The sequence below is a fragment of the Heterodontus francisci genome, chromosome 2, assembly GCF_036365525.1.
Source record: "Heterodontus francisci isolate sHetFra1 chromosome 2, sHetFra1.hap1, whole genome shotgun sequence".
Classification (NCBI taxonomy): Eukaryota; Metazoa; Chordata; class Chondrichthyes; order Heterodontiformes; family Heterodontidae; genus Heterodontus; species Heterodontus francisci.
The window spans coordinates 15932584-15949049 of NC_090372.1; the positions used below are offsets into that span (position 1 = coordinate 15932584).

Sequence of the window (16466 nt, forward strand, 5' to 3'; positions counted from 1 at the left end):
CACTTGCATCCCACCAGCCTCCACGTTCAATGGATCATCCTCCGCATTTCCACTATCTCTAGCCACATCTCTCCCACCTTGAGCATTCCAAAGGGACCATTTCCTCTGAACCCGGGTCTGTTCTACAATCACTGCCCCAAAATTCCTCCCGTTCCTGTTCAAGAGGAGATGCGAAACCTGCCTTTTTACCTCCCCGCATTTCACTGTCCAGGACCCCAAACTAAAGGCCTGCTTGGGTCTGCAAGTGAAACCTGACCCGAACCCGGCAGAACCACATCTGACCTGAGCCCGACACGGCCAGAGCCCTTTGATTTTTTTTCCCGCGCCTGACTCGACCACCGGAATAAAGTTGATTATATTAAAGAGGTTGTGCTCTACCTTGTATGGAATCGGTCAATGCAGATTAGCGCGGGGTCCAAATGCACGTTTCCCACCTCGACGTCCTGGCCGTCACTGTGTCCAACCCAGCCCTACCCAACCCGAGCCTGAATGCCGGACCCGCAAGAGCGACCCGAACACGACACGTCGTCGGGCCTGGGACAGGGAGCCATGCTCTACCCCAAACACTTCTTCCAGGTGAAACGGACTTACTTGTATTATTTTCAATACAGTATATTGCAATCATGGTTCACAATGCAGTCTACTATACATTGGAGACCAAAGATTGCATGATCACTTTGCGAAACACCTCTGTTCAGTCCACAGGTGCGACCTTGGGCTTCCGATCTCATTTTAATTCTGGGCCCCACTCCCACTCTGAACTCTGTCCTTGGCCTCCTACATTGTTTAATGAAGCTCAACATAAGCTCAAGAAACAGCACCTCATCTATACTGACACTAACAGCCTTCCAGACTAAAACACCAATTTCAGATAACAACTGCTCCCATTTCAATGGGCAGCAGCTGTTGGTAATGCTTCCGTTGACATTTACAGCGCTGAGATCCATCTTTTGTTTCTTTTCTTGTACCATTACAGCCCCTTTATGCCATTTAATCACTCCTGCCTTCCACCCTATCAGACCTTCCATTTTGTTCTACCCCCACTTTTCCCTGTCTCTGTACTTGCTGTTACATCTTTAACTTTACCTAATGCTGATAAGAACTTAAATAGGAAGCTGCCATACAGCCCCTTAAGCTTACTCCGCCATTTAATAAGATCATGGCTGATCGTTGACCTCAATCTCACTTTCCCATATCCCTGGATTCCCTGCGAATCCAAAAATCTATCAGTCCTGAAGACACTTAACGACTAAGCTTCCACAGCCCTCTGGGCTAAAGAACCCTCAGTGTGGAAATTCTTCAATACCTCATCTTAAATGATCAGTCCTTATCCCAAGACTATGTCCCCTAGTTCTAGACTCTTCAGCCAGGTGAAACAACCACTCAGCATCTAGCCTGTCAATCCCCTCAGAATCTTACATTTCAACGAGATCACTTGCCATTTTAAAACTCTACAGATGCTGCCTGGCCAATTGAGTATTTCCAGTATTTTCTATTTATTCTATGTCCAGATCATTGAGATGTCATAAGATTCTATATAAATACAAGTCTCTGCGTTAGTTGAAATTATAACTAGCCAAAACAATGGCACATAGGGGAGTACAGCTTTCTGATCCACTGGACATGGGACTGCTTCCTGCTGCTTAAACTTGCAGGTAGCCCTGCGTAGCAGATTCTCTGGATTGATGCCCGCTGCTGCTCCTGGTATGCTCTTCTACACTCTACTGAACAAGAATCAGTCACCCAAGTTTGTCACTAACTGAGGCGAGATATATATGCCAAGCCATGAGATCGAGACTATGGTTGTAAAATAATTCTACTGCTTTTGGTGGCTCACAGTGCATCAGGAATGTAGAGTTTTCAGCTACTAAACCTGTCCCACTTAGCATTCTGGTAGCACCAGACTACATGAGGGAGGGTGTCCACAATGTGGAAGCAAGACCACAATGAACAAATTCAATGCATGCTTTCACATGCACAAAATTAGTCAACTATCAAAGATCAATCCCAGTCAGAACCTATAGTACAACACCACGCAATGAGACAATGCCCACCTTTGTTTAAGAGTTATTCATTGTAAGTTTACTTTGTTCTGACCAATTGAAAAAGCAGCAAAATGAAGATTCAAAGAAATATTTGCTTCTATACACAGGATCAAACTTAACCAGTGGAGCTCAGTGACTAAAACAAACAAATCGCATTATAGCATTACATTTATATAGCACCTTTAATGTGGTCAAATATCCAAGACAATTCACAGAGCTTTACCAGGCAAAATTGATACCAAGCCCCATAGAGAGACACTAGAACAGGTGACCAAAAGTTTGATCTGAAGTAGGTTTTAAGGAGCATCTTAAAAGGAAACAAAGGTTGAGCTTAAGGCCTAAACAGGTGAAAGCACAGTTGCTAAAGATGGGGTGAAGGAAGTCAGGGTACTCAGAAGCCTCTCTTCAACACCCCATAGGCCAATGGCTTACCTATTCCCCCACTGACTCACGTAGACCAGGGGTTTTCCTGCTTCCTCTCTCCAGGCCAACCTTCTATACACCCCCAACCACAGGCCAGGGGGTCCCTCCTGTTTCCTTTGTAACCCCTTAAAGCAACTGTCTTTGTCCAATTCTCCTTGTGACCCCACCCTCCTTTCAAGACTGAGAGCCCCTGCTCAAATCCCATCACCCCCACACTGACCAGGGGGTTTGCCACTTAACTCTAAACCCCCCCCCCCTCAAAAAAAACCAGGGCATTTCCTCCAATTCATTCCTCAGTACCCTAAAACCAGGGGCCTCTAAATTCTACCCCTAAATCAGTGGTTCTGCCTTAATCCTTCCCGTTCCCAAGGGCACCCCCCACCCCCGCGACCAGGGGCATCTCCGATTCCCCACACCTAAGACAAGAGACCCTCCCCTGATCCCCACAAGAGGGATCCTCCCCTAACTTCCCATCACCCCAACTCTAAACCTTCTCTGTCTTGCGTAGAAACAAGGCGGCCTACGCTAATTCCCCTGGCCTCAATTCAGGAGCCCTGCACCAATTTTCCTCGCTACCTTAAACCAGGGGAGCACCTCTCATTATTCTCCATTCCCCTTCTCAAAACGAGGGGGCTCCTCCCTTAATCCCCACCCCCGCGACTAGCGGCCGCCTTCTACTTCCTCCCCCAGGTTAACCTTCTAAACCCCCTCCCCACCCCCGCTCCTTCTTGTGCACCCAGACCAGGGCCTCATCCAACTCCTCTCCCGCAGTCCCAATGTTTTCTCACTGCCCCCTCCCATTGCCATTCCTCCCGGTCAGTGGGGCCTGTACAGCCTCCCGCCTCTCCTCTCTTACCCTCGCCCGCTCCTGTTGGGGATCCTGGCACTCATTCTTCGCCACCCGCTCCTTGTCTTTCTTGGGTTTCCTGGCGATTCCGGCCGATGCGGGGACCGGGACCGGAGCTGGTTCGGCGGGCACCGTGACCGGTGCGACCAAGACATCGGGGGAGGGCGAGGCTGCAGCCGGGGCGGGGGCTGGGACGGGGGCCGGGGCGGGGGCCGAGACCAAGGCCTCAGGCGCCAGCGCGGCTTTGGCCGGCGCAGCGGGGGCCGCCTTGGCCACTTTGGTTTTGTCTTTCTTCTTTTTCTTGTCTCTTTTGGCAAAGAAATCGTCGAGGCTCTTCTCCTCCCGCTCGGCCATGGTGGCGGTTACCAGGAGACGGTGCAGTGACTGTGGCGATGGAACCCGCGAGAGCGACAGGCGGACGGCTCACACATGCCGACTCGGCGCAACCTAACCAGCCGCCGGAACCGGAAACCCCACACCCAGTCCTGACAGGCTCGGCGGCCAATCAGGCGCCGCTGTTGGTGCTGTGATCCCACCCACGGGCGGAAGGGGCGGGACTTCTCACATCAAGTTTGGTTGCGGTGACAGCGAGTGAAATCGTCTGCTCTGTGTCCTGGTAGAGGAGAGACCGGGGTGGAGGCATCCTGATACCAGAGCACCCCCTCCCCCTCCCCAGATACCAGTGAGCCCCCCAGTAACTAGCGACCCCCAAATACCGGCGACCCCCCCCCCCTCCCCAGATACCATTGACACCCAAATACCAGAGAGCCCCTCTGCCCCCAGATTCTAGCGAAACCCCCCTCCCCAGAACCAGTGCCCCGCCCCCAGATATCAGTGACCCCCTGATACTAGCGACCCCCCTCCCGGATACTATTGATCCCCAAATACCAGTGGCCCCCCCCCCCCCTCCCCAGATACCAGTGACTCCCCTCTGCCCCAGATACCAGAGAGCCCCTCTGCCCCCAGATACCAGTGACCCCCCCCTGCCCCCAGATACTAGCGACCCCCCCCCTGCCCCCAGATACTAGCGACCCCCCTCCACAGATACCAGTGCCCCCCCCGCCCCCAGATACTAGTGACCCCCTGATATTAGCGACCCCCCCTCCCCAGATACCAGTGACCCCACTCTGCCCCCAGATACCAGAGAGCCCCTCTGCCCCCAGATACCAGTGACCCCCCTGCCCCCAGATACTAGCGACCCCCCCTCCACAGATACCAGTGCCCCCCCGCCCCCAGATACTAGTGACCCCCTGATATTAGTGACCCCCCCTCCCCAGATACCAGTGACCCCCCTCTGCCCCAGATACCAGAGAGCCCCTCTGCCCCCAGATACCAGTGACCCCCCCTGCCCCCAGATACTAGTGAAACCCCTCCCCAGATACCAGTGACCCCCAGATACCAGAGCCCCTCTGCCCCCAGATACTAGCGACCCCCCTCCCCAGATACCAGTGACCCCCAGATACCGGTGACTCCCAGATACCAGTGAGCCCCTCTGCCCCCAGATACCAGTGACCTCCTGCCCCCAGATACCAGTGAATGCCCCCCCCCGGCCCCGCATACCAGTGACCACACCCCCGGATATCAGCGACCACCCCCACTCCTAGATACCAGTATCCTCCCTGCCCCCAGATATCAGTGACCCCTCCCCTGCTTTTGGATACTTGTGAACCTCCTACCCCCAAATACCAGTGACCCCCCCCCCAGATATTAGTGACCCCCTTACCCCAGATACCAATGACCTCCCCCCTACTCTGGATACCAGTGACTGCCCCCCCTGCCCAGATACCAGTGATTACCCTCTCCCAGATACCATTAAACAAACCCTCATCCTTCACAGATAACAGTGTCTCTCCTCCACCTCCCCCTCCCCCCCCGCCCGCCCCCTCCATCCTGCTGCCATGTTAACAGCTCGGAATGCAGGGTGTTGTCCAGAAGTGGCACAGAGACTAACCTTGGGTATCATTAATCACTGTTCAAGTACACTCCTCTTAAATACTTAACCCACCTAAACTGAAATGATATCCAGGTATTTACATTTGTTCTGGGAACATGGGATGGGGTGGGGAGGGGGAGGGGGGGGGTGGGGAGGGGGAGGTGGAGGTGGGGGAGGAGGAGGGAGGAGGGGGGGGTGGGGAGGGGGAGGTGGAGGTGGGGGAGGAGGAGGAGGAGGTGGGGGTGGAGGAGGAGGAGGTGGGGGGTGGGGGAGGAGGAGGTGGGGTGGGGTGGGGGAGGAGGAAGTGGGGTGGGGTGGGGGAGGAGGAGGAGGTGGGGTGGGGAGGGGAGGAGGGGGTGGGGTGGGGGAGGAGGAGGAAGTGGGGTGGGGGTGGAGGAGGAGGAAGTGGGGTGGGGGTGGAGGAGGAGGAAGTGGGGTGGGGGTGGAGGAGGAGGAAGTGGGGTGGGGGTGGAGGAGGAGGAAGTGGGGTGGGGGGGAGGAGGAAGAAGTGGGGTGGGGAAGGAGGAAGAAGTGGGGTGGGGGGGAGGAGGAAGAAGTGGGGTGGGGGGGAGGAAGAAGAAGTGGGGTGGGGGGGAGGAAGAAGTGGGGTGGGGAGGGAGGAAGAAGTCGCGGTGGGGGAGGAGGCAGTTGGGTGAGTGTGGGGGGGGTGAGGAAGTCGGGAGGGGGTGGGGAAGAGGAAATCGGGTGGGTGTGGGGGGGGTGAGGAAGTCGGGTGGGTGTGGGGGGGGAGGAGGAGGTCGGGTGGGTGTGGGGGGGGAGGAGGGTCGGGTGGGTGTGGGGGGGGAGGAGGAGGTCGGATGGGTGTGCGGGGGGGAGGAGGAGGAGGTCGGGTGGGTGTGGGAGGGGAAGGAGGAGGTCGGGTGGTTGGGGGTGGGTGTGGAGGGGGCGAGGAAGTCGGGTGGGTGTGGGGGGGGAATGAGGAGGTCGGGTGGTTGGGGGTGGGGGAGGAGGAGGGAGTGGGGTGGGGAGGAAGAAGTCGGGGTGGGGGGGAGGAAGAAGTGGGGGAGGAGGACGAAGTGGGGTGGGGGGGAGGAAGAAGTCGGGGTGGGGGAGGAGGCAGTCGGGTGAGTGTGGGGGGGTGAGGAAGTCGGGAAGGGGTGGGGAAGAGGAAATCGAGTGGGTGTGGGGGGGGGTGAGGAAGCCGGGTGGGTGTGGGGGGTGAGGAGGAGGTCGGGTGGGTATGCGGGGCGGAGGAGGGTCGGGTGGGTGTGGGGGGGGAGAGGAGGAGGTCGGATGGGTGTGCGGGGGGGAGGAGGAGGAGGTCGGGTTGGTGTGGGGGGGGAGGAGGTGGGGTGGGGAGGAGGAAGTGGGGTGGGGTGGGGGAGGAGGAAGTGGGGTGGGGTGGGGGAGGAGGAAGTGGGGTGGGGGAGGAGGCGGGAGTGGGGTGGGGGAGGAGGAAGAAGTGGGGTGGGGGTGGAGGAGGAGGAAGTGGGGTGGGGGGGAGGAGGAAGAAGTGGGGTGGGGGGGAGGAAGAAGTCGGGGTGGGGGAGGAGGAAGAAGTGGGGTGGGGGGGAGGAAGAAGTCGGGGTGGGGGAGGAGGCAGTTGGGTGAGTGTGGGGGGGGTGAGGAAGTCGGGAGGGGGTGGGGAAGAGGAAATCGGGTGTGTGTGCGGGGGGTGAGGAAGTCGGGTGGGTGTGGGGGGGGAGGAGGAGGTCGGGTGGGTATGCGGGGGGGAGGAGGGTCGGGTGGGTGTGGGGGGGGAGAGGAGGAGGTCGGATGGGTGTGCGGGGGGGAGGAGGAGGAGGTCGGGTGGGTGTGGGAGGGGAAGGAGGAGGTCGGGTGGTTGGGGGTGGGTGTGGAGGGGGCGAGGAAGTCGGGTGGGTGTGGGGGGGGAATGAGGAGGTCGGGTGGTTGGGGGTGGGGGAGGAGGAGGGAGTGGGGTGGGGTGGGGTGGGGGAGGAAGAAGTGGGGTGGGGGGGAGGAAGTGGGGTGGGGGTGGAGGAGGAGGAAGTGGGGTGGGGGGGAGGAGGAAGTGGGGTGGGGGAGGAGGAAGAAGTGGGGTGGGGGGGAGGAAGAAGTCGGGGTGGGGGAGGAGGAAGAAGTGGGGTGGGGGGGAGGAAGAAGTCGGGGTGGGGGAGGAGGAAGAAGTGGGGGAGGAGGACGAAGTGGGGTGGGGGGGAGGAAGACGTCGGGGTGGGGGAGGAGGCAGTCGGGTGAGTGTGGGGGGGTGAGGGTCGGGAAGGGGTGGGGAAGAGGAAATCGAGTGGGTGTGGGGGGGGTGAGGAAGTCGGGTGGGTGTGGGGGGTGAGGAGGAGGTCGGGTGGGTATGCGGGGCGGAGGAGGGTCGGGTGGGTGTGGGGGGGGAGAGGAGGAGGTCGGATGGGTGTGCGGGGGGGAGGAGGAGGAGGAGGAGGTCGGGTGGGTGTGGGGGGGGAGGGGGTGGTCGGGTGGGTGTGGGAGGGGAAGGAGGAGGTCGGGTGGTTGGGGGTGGGTGTGGAGGGGGCGAGGAAGTCGGGTGGGTGTGGGGGGTGGAATGAGGAGGTCGGGTGGTTGGGGGTGGGGGAGGAGGAGGGAGTGGGGTGGGGTGGGGTGGGGTGGGGGAGGAAGAAGTGGGGTGGGGGGGAGGAAGTGGGGTGGGGGTGGAGGTGGAGGAAGTGGGGTGGGGTGGGGGAGGAAGAAGTGGGGTGGGGGGGAGGAAGTGGGGTGGGGGTGGAGGAGGAGGAAGTGGGGTGGGGGGGAGGAGGAAGTGGGGTGGGGGGAGGAAGAAGTCGGGGTGGGGGAGGAGGAAGAAGTGGGGTGGGGGGGAGGAAGAAGTCGGGGTGGGGGAGGAGGACGAAGTGGTGGAGGAGGACGAAGTGGGGTGGGGGGGAGGAAGAAGTCGGGGTGGGGGAGGGGGCAGTCGGGTGAGTGTGGGGGGGTGAGGGTCGGGAAGGGGTGGGGAAGAGGAAATCGAGTGGGTGTGGGGGGGGTGAGGAAGTCGGGTGGGTGTGGGGTGTGAGGAGGAGGTCGGGTGGGTATGCGGGGCGGAGGAGGGTCGGGTGGGTGTGGGGGGGGGAGAGGAGGAGGTCGGATGGGTGTGCGGGGGGGAGGAGGAGGTCGAGTGGGTGTGGGGGGGGAGGAGGTGGTCGGGTGGGTGTGGGGGGGGAAGGAGGAGGTCGGGTGGTCGGGGGTGCGTGTGCGGGGGGGGGGAGGAAGTTGGGTGGGTGTGCGGGGGGGAGGAGGGTCGGGTGGGTGTGGGGGGGGAAGGTCTCGGCCCCTGGATTACTACACAACCACTAAGATACCGTTTCCTCTGTTGGAATGGTTATTGGAATGTTTATATATAATGCTGTACATTAAACTACCAAAGGCTATAGCTTGATTAAATGTGCTTTTAATACCTTACACAATGACAAGGTTCTGGTAATTAGGACCAAACTTTCTTGGGGGGAGGGGTAAAATTTTGCTGTACTTAATGGCCACAGGAAATCTTCCCAATTGCATTGTTCTTCAGGAAATATGTCAATCTTTTATTGTATCCTGTCTCGGAGTACAGAAATAGACTACCTCAAATATTAGAACAGTGATGAAGGACTGACACATCTGTTCCTCCTCTTGCTTTTCATCCTGTCATGCTCGACATACCTGGATGTTACCACACTGGGTGGCCTTACTGTACCACAGTAAGTGGCAGTGCAGTGGCTAGCACCGCAGCCTCACAGCTCCAGCAACCTGGGTTCGGTTCTGGGTACTGCCTGTGCAGAGTTTGCAAGTTCTCCCTGTGACTGCGTGGGTTTCCTCCGGGTGCTCTGGTTTCTTCCCACATGCCAAAGACTTGTGGGTTGATAGGCAAATTGGCCATTGTAAAAAAAAATTGCCCCTAGTTTAGGTAGGTGGTAGGAAAATTGAGGGAAGGTGGGGATGTGAGAGGGGAAAATAGGATTAATGTAGGATTAGTATAAATTGATGGTTGGTGTGGACTCAGTGGGCCGAAGGGCCTGTTTTGGTGCTGTATGACTCCATGACCAAATCAATAAACAGACTTGCTTGTATCCAGCTATCCTTATCTCTTCATTTTGGTGAGACAGCTATTTGTTCTACATGATTCCTTTGTATACAGTTGCAATAGTGCCCTTTTGTTCAATATTCTTCTATTTGAAGGTGCACTATCATGCTGACAAACAAGTACTGAGAATTAACATTACAATAATATTGCAACTAACTATTACTGAACTTTCATAGACCTAATTTAGGATGCCTGCTATCGCTCTGATGAACCATTTTCATACCAGTCACCTTCATCTGGTTTTATTTCATTTCCCAACAGGGTGGAGACTAGAATATGGTTTGTTAATACTGGGTTGACATCCAACAGGATACTCATAGCTGGATTGACCACTGGCACAGCCATCTCTGATTCAAAACGGTTGAATTTGAGGTCCATATCTGACAGCCCCAGCTTGTGGAACGTGGAGCACTGACTCTGACTAGTGGTTTGATGTCCAATGGCAGTACTACTCAAGTCCGATGGATGCGGGTGCCCCGTCCATTGTAAAGGGTAGGTGGATAAGGTAGTTTAAACCAGGAAACAACAATTAGTCACCATTGTTTCAGATGTGTTGACTCACATACAGGGCTTTCACAACCCAGAGCTACCAATATCTGAGGAGGCTTTCAGTAAAACCATATAGTCAGTCAACACATTTACTTCTTCATAAAATTACATTCCTTTAAGGCCCATTGGGTTTCTGCCAATGCTTCGGCCATTTCTCTGCCTTTTAACTATGATGTCATTCTCAACAGGCACTGTTAAACCCTGTGGGAAAAATTCTTTCTTGTTTAGTGATAATCCTAAATCAATGGCCCTATTGTTATCAATTTGCCAACAATCTTTCACTATTGACCCCCCTCAAAATTATCCCTTAATCTCCTATATTCCATTGGAAAATGCACAGCTTTTTGAACATTTCTAAACATGTTGAGGCCAGTGTAACCTAAAATTGGGCAGGATGTAAAGTGGGCAGCTAACCCACTTCTGCCCATTTTCTCCCTGCAGAAACAGTTAAAATTGACTCCAATGGCACCATGGATACAAAATTGGCTAAGGGACAGAAAACACAGAGTACTGGTGAACAGTTATTTTTCAGACTGCAGAGAAGTACCAAGTGATGTTCCCTAGGGGTCAGCCTTAGGGCCAGTGCTTATTTTGATATAGATTAATGATCTGGACCTGGGTATAAAGGCCATCGTTTCAAAGTTTGCAAATAACACAAAACTTGAAAAAGTAGTGAACAGTAAGGAGGATTGTAGAAGACTTCAGGAGGACATAGTCAGACTGGTGGAATACCCTGACATTGCAGATGAAATTTAGTGCAGAGAAGTGTGAAGTGACACATTTTAGTAGCAAGAATGAGAGGTAATATAATGAAAGATACCATTTTAAAGGGGTTCAAGAATAGCGAGACTGGGGGTTCACAAATGCAAATCTTGGAAGGTGGCAGGGAAAGTTAAATTAATATAAACACTATACAGGCTCCTGGGTTTTATAAATAAAGTACATTTTTTTTCAGTCTATCAATTTATTGCCATTTCCCAAAAATGCAGCTTCCCTTGCAGAGAACTCTTTTAATTAACAATAAAAATATAACATAAAAGGGGCATGAATGAGAGAGACATGAAGTGAGGCCAGAGAGAGGGGGGGGGAGGGGAAGGGAAGATGGGGCTCAGAGCTGTCCAGAACGAACCCCATCTGAGTGCATGCATTTGTGCCGTCTTTCAGGACGAGACGTCAAACCTCGTCTGCCCTCTCGGGTGGGTGTGAAAGATCCCACGGCCGCTATTGGAAGAGCGGGGGTGGGGGGGGAACGGTTGGGAGGGGGGGGGGGAGTTCTCCTCGGTGTCCTGGGGGGCCCAATATTTATCCATCATCCAACATTACTAAAAGAAAAGGCGATCTGGGTCGTTATCCCATTGCTGTTTGTGGGATCTTGCTGTGTGCAAATTGGCTGCCATTTTTCCTACATTATACTGGTGACTACACTTAAAAAATAAATCAGTCCTTTGTTGGGTCTAGGGTGCCTCGTTCCCCCAAAGTCTACAAAAAGAAGGATGTTATGGTAAACCTCTATAAATCACTGATTAGGCCATAGTTGGAGTATTGTGGCCAGTTCTGGGAACCACATTACAATGAGGCTGTCAAGGTCTTGGGGAGGGTGCAGAGGAGAGTTACAAGAATGGGATCAAGGCTGAGGGATATGCAGAGAGACTAGATAAGCTGAGATTGTTCTCCTTAAAGCAGCGGAGGAGAAGGTGCAGGGGATATTCAACAGAGGTGATCACAATCATGAATGGTTTTGACAGAGTAAATAAGGAGAAAGAAACATTGATAACCAGAGGACACAGATTTAAGATAATTGTCAAAAGAGCAAAAGGTGAGTAGAGAATTTTTTACCCTGAGTTATTATGATCTGGTATATCTTGCCTGAAAGTGTGGCGGAATAGTCACTTTCAAAAGGAAATTGGATATACACTTGAAAAGGGAAAATTTGCGGAACCACAGGGTAACAGCAGAGTGGGACTAATTAGATAGCTCTTTCAAAAAAACTAGCATACTCATGATGGGCCGAGTGGCCTTCTATAGTGTATGATTCTTCTATAAATTGTACGCCAGTTCCTTAATTTTAGGTAAAACGTCCCCTAGTTTAAAAAATATATCCCATTCTTTGGTCCATTCTCTTCCAGTTGCCAATAATATGGATGTTCTGGCTTGATTTCCTTTTTGCTTACTTGTGAAAATGTGCAATCTTTCAAGATACAATCTCTCATTTGCAAAGTTTTATTTTTGGGGGGAGGGGGGGGAAGGTGGAGTGAAGGTGGTGGAAATTGTGCTTAGTGTCTGTAGATTGCATTGGAGTGGCTGGCAGGAGCTGCAGCGCATTCCAGGAGCATGGCTTGATGTCACGTGAGCGCGGGTGAGTGACGCGCGCCGTTTCCCGGGTGATGAGTAGGTCGGGCCTCCCCGGGTCGGTAAGCGGTGGGTGCAAGTGAGAAGGAGCATCTGTGCAGCACCTAAAGGGAGAAGGAGACAGAGAGGGGGGAAGGGATACGCTTCTACTGTAGTCCAACATGGTGAGTGCACTACGACAGCCCGCGGTTGCGCTGCTTCCATGGCAATGGTAGGCCGCAGCGTCCTAGTTACCGCCTCCCTCTTTTACCCTGTCATAATAAGCTGGGGGGACCTTGAACTGCAGGCGGCCCAGACTGGGACTTGGAATTGGCAGTGCTGGCTGCAGCAAGTCCACGTATTGGGAATGCACAATACAATCTGCCAGCATTGCTTACATTAGGCATGCAATATATAAGCTAAATACTACCGAAATGTGAACTAAAAACATAAATCACTGGAAATAGCAGGTCTGGCAGCATCTGTGCATCTTATGTCACAGAAAAATAGAGTTAATGTTTCAGGTTCAGGACCTTTCTTCAAAACTGGGGAAAGTTAGTGTGTTAACAGATTTTAAGCGAGTAGAAGGAGGAGGGTGGAACAGAACAGGGTGATAGGATGGAAGGCAGGAGAGATTAAATTACCAAAGGCTTGGTGGCGCATGGCCAAAGGCAGTGGTAATGGGACAAGTAAAGAAACAAAAGATCTGTCTAGAGGAGGTGTGAATGGCAGATTGTTAAACATCTGTCATCCAAAAGCAAAGACGAGAGAAGAAAGAATAAAACAGAAACCTGCAAAGAAAGAGGAAACAAAATGGGGGCAGATTTTCTGGTCTGATATTGTTGAACTAAATGATGAGTGTGGAAGGGTATAAAGTGCAGAATTGAAAGATGAAGTGCTGTTACTTGAGCTTACATTGAACTTCAATGAAACACTGCAGGAGGCTGAGAACAGAGCGTGAGAGCAAAGTGGAAAATTAAAATGACAGGTGAAAAGAAGTGGATTATTTGGGGTTGGGGGACTATGAGGTTGGAGACCATGGAGGTCAGTGACAGATCTGGAGGTGATGGCTTGTTGTTCGATGGTGGAGTCATGGTCCAGGGAGAGGTAGGGGGAGGTGTTGCAGAGTTGGCATCTGGCCTCTGCAAGGTAGAGTTTGGCTCACTAGGCAAAAACAGCACCACCCTTGTCAGCAGGTTTAATGACAATATTAGGGTTGGACCTGAGAGAACGGAGTGCAGCAAGTTTAGAGGGAGACAAGTTGTGTTTTTTTTTGGGGAATTGGCCTGCCAATGGATCTGGCGAAAATAATGACAGCAGAAGTTAAAAATTTAATCTCAAAGAGCTGAAAATGTTTTGTAAAGTTGAAAAGAGGGGTTGGTAGTCATTATTTCAACACACCATTAACCTATTGTTTGCCTTTGCTCCATGACCTTTTGGTCAGCTATGTGGCCTTGTCCAATCTACACCTTCTCCTTTGTTATCTCTTGCCCCACCCCCACCTCACTTGCTTATAACCTGTGACTTTTCTAATATTTGTCAGTTCCGAAGAAGGGTCACTGACCCGAAACGTTAACTCTGCTTCTCTTTTCACAGATGCTGCCAGACCTGCTGAGTGGTTCCAGCATTTCTTGTTTTTATTTCGGATTTCCAGCATCCGCAGTATTTTGCTTTTATTTTAGGTTGGTAGTCATTAGTGATCATTTAAGACTAAGATGAGGGAGGAATTTCTTCACTCAGGGTTGTGAATCTTTGGAATTCTTTACTCCAGGAGGCCTGTGGATGCTTAGTCATTAAGCACAATCAAGGCTGAGATTGATAGATTTTTGAGTACGAAGGGAATTAAGGGATATGGGGTTGGGCAGGAAAATGGAATTAAGATAGGCAATCAGTTCTGATTGTATTGAATGGTGGAGCAGACTCGAGGGGCCGTATGGCCTATTCCGGCTCCTATTTCTTATGTTCTTATAAATAACCTTTTAATAATCACAGAAGTGAAAATCAGTGCCAGTACATTTTAATAATGAGGTTAACAAAATAGTTATTGATTGATTGGGCGGCGCAGTGGTTAGCACCGCAGCCTCACAGCTCCAGCGACCCGGGTTCAATTCTGGGTACGGGGTTTGCAAGTTCTCCCTGTGAACTGCGTGGGTTTTCGCCGGGTGCTCCGGTTTCCTCCCACAGCAAAAGACTTGCAGGTTGATGGGTAAATTGACCATTATAAATTTCCCCTTGTATAGGTAGGTGGTAGGGGAATATAGGGACAGGTGGGGATGTGGTAGGAATATGGGATTAGTGTAGGATTAGTATAAATGGGTGGTTGATGGTCCGCACAGACTCGGTGGGCCAAAGGGCCTGTTTCAGTGCTGTATCGCTAAATAAATTTAAAAAAAATAACTGAAGTCGTTTGGACAAGTAATGGTGCCTTTGGATATTGAAAGTTTAGTGTCACTGCAAAATTTGTCTTTGTTTTTGCAACACACTAAATTTGTGAGCTTGGAATTTTCTTTGTATTTGCACCCAGATACATGTACAATTGGAGCGCAAATCAAATGTGTAGACTTAAATATTGCAGGATTTTGGATGAATTGCGTGCGTAAGTACGATACACCCAAATCTCCTCAGTTTTTTACGAGTGACCATAATATGATGGAGTTTTACATTATGTTTGAAAGTGAAGTAGTTCAATTTGAAGCCAGGGTGTTAAATTTGAACAAAGCAAATTATGACGGTCTGAGGGGCAAATTGGCTGAAGTGGATTACAATAAGGTATGACAGTACGTAGACAATGGATAGTCTTTAAAGAAATGTTACATAGTTTACAGCAACTATACATTCCTTCAAGGCACAAAATCCCTAAGAGTCATGGCAGTCAACCATGGCTAACAAAGGAAGTTAAGGATTGTATAAGATTAAAAGAAAAGGCCTATAAAGTTGCCAGGAACAGTAGTAAACCTGAGGATTGAGAGGATTTTAGAATACAGCAAAGGGGGATGAAGAAACTGATAAAGGGATTAGGGGGAATGAGGAATTGAAGGAAATTAGTATTCGTAAGAAGGTTGTATTGGAGAAATTAATGGGGCTGAAGGTTGCTAAGTCCCTAGGACCTGATATTCTACATCCCAGGTTATTGAAAGAGGTAGCTATGGAGATAGTAGATGCATTGATGATCATTATTATCCAAGTCCCAAAATTCTATAGATTCTGGAGTGGTTCCTGCAGATTGGAAGGTTGCAAATGTCATCCCACTATTTAAGAAGGGAGAGAGAGAAAAAACAGAGATTTACAGATCTGTTAGCCTTACATCAGTCGTTGGGAAAATGCCTGAATCTATTCTAAAGGATGTGATAAATGGACACTTGGATAATAATGATCTGATTGGGCATAGTCAACATGGATTTATGAATGGGAAATCATGTTTGACGAACCTGTTGGAGTTTTTTGAGGATGTTACTAACAGAATTGATAACGGGGAGTTGGTGGATGTAGTATACTTGGATTTTCAGAAGGCTTTTAGTCCCCCACAGGAGGTTGGTTAGCAAAATTAAAGCACAAGGGATAGGAGGTAATATACAGGTATGGATTAAGGATTGGTTAACAGGCAGAAAGCAGAGAGTAGGAATAAATGGGTCATTCTCGCATTGGCAGGCTGTGACTAGTGGGGTACCGCAGGGATCAGTGCTTAGGCCCCAGCTGTTCACAATAAATATCAATAATTTGGATGTGGGGACCAAATGTAGTATTTCCAAGTTTGTGGATGGCACAGAACTAGTTGGGAATGTGTATTATGAGGAAGATGCAAAGTGGCTACAAGGGGATTTGGACAGACTGAGTGAGTGGGCAAGAACGTGGCAGTTCGAATATAATGTGGAAAAATGTGAGATTATCCACTCTGGTAGGAGGAATAGATGTACTGAGTATTTCTTAAAATGGTAAGAGATTAGAAAGTGTAGATGTACAAAGGAATCTGGGTATCCTTGTCAATAACTCACTGAAAGCTAACATGCAGGTGCAGCAAGCAGTTAAGAAGGCTATTGGTATGTTAGCCTTTATTGCAAGAGGATTTGAGTACAGGAGTAGTGACATCTTGCTTCAATTGTATAGAATCTTGGTTAGACCACACCTGAAGTACTGTGTTACCTTAGGAAAGATATTATTACCATAGAGGGAGTGCAACAAAGGTTCATCAGACTTATTCCTGGGATGGCGGGACTGTCCTATGAAGAGAAGAGTTTCGAAGAATGAGAGGTGATCTCATTGAAACCTACAAAATACTTAAAGGGAGAGACAGGGTAGTTGCGGCCAAGATGTTTCCCTGGTTGGGGAATCTAGAAC

General features: G+C 51.3%; 2 protein-coding genes across 8 annotated transcripts in view; one reads left to right on the forward strand and one right to left on the reverse strand.

Annotated features, from left to right (window-relative positions):
* cdv3 (carnitine deficiency-associated gene expressed in ventricle 3) overlaps positions 1-3787 on the reverse strand; it is a 33012-nt gene extending 29225 nt beyond the window's left edge. For 4 of the 6 annotated variants that reach the window (XR_010977230.1, XM_068054814.1, XM_068054785.1 and 1 more), the window contains exon 1: positions 3325-3786. Coding sequence is in view for 5 of the 6 variants with exons in the window: in XM_068054814.1 (XP_067910915.1) it covers positions 3325-3669 (345 nt within the window). In the remaining variant the exon portion in view is untranslated. Of the gene's footprint in view, positions 1-3324 lie in introns of all 6 variants that reach the window. The other 2 variants (XM_068054792.1, XM_068054802.1) reach the window with 1 other exon arrangement.
* Positions 3788-12163: 8376 nt separating this feature from the next.
* The window catches only part of LOC137382639 (leucine zipper transcription factor-like protein 1), a 68534-nt gene continuing 64231 nt past the window's right edge, over positions 12164-16466 (forward strand). The window contains exon 1 of one of the 2 annotated variants that reach the window (XM_068054854.1): positions 12164-12316. In XM_068054854.1, coding sequence (XP_067910955.1) covers positions 12314-12316 — 3 coding nt within the window. In that variant the 5' untranslated portion in view covers positions 12164-12313. The remainder of the gene's footprint in view (positions 12317-16466) is intronic. The other variant, XM_068054845.1, reaches the window with a different exon arrangement.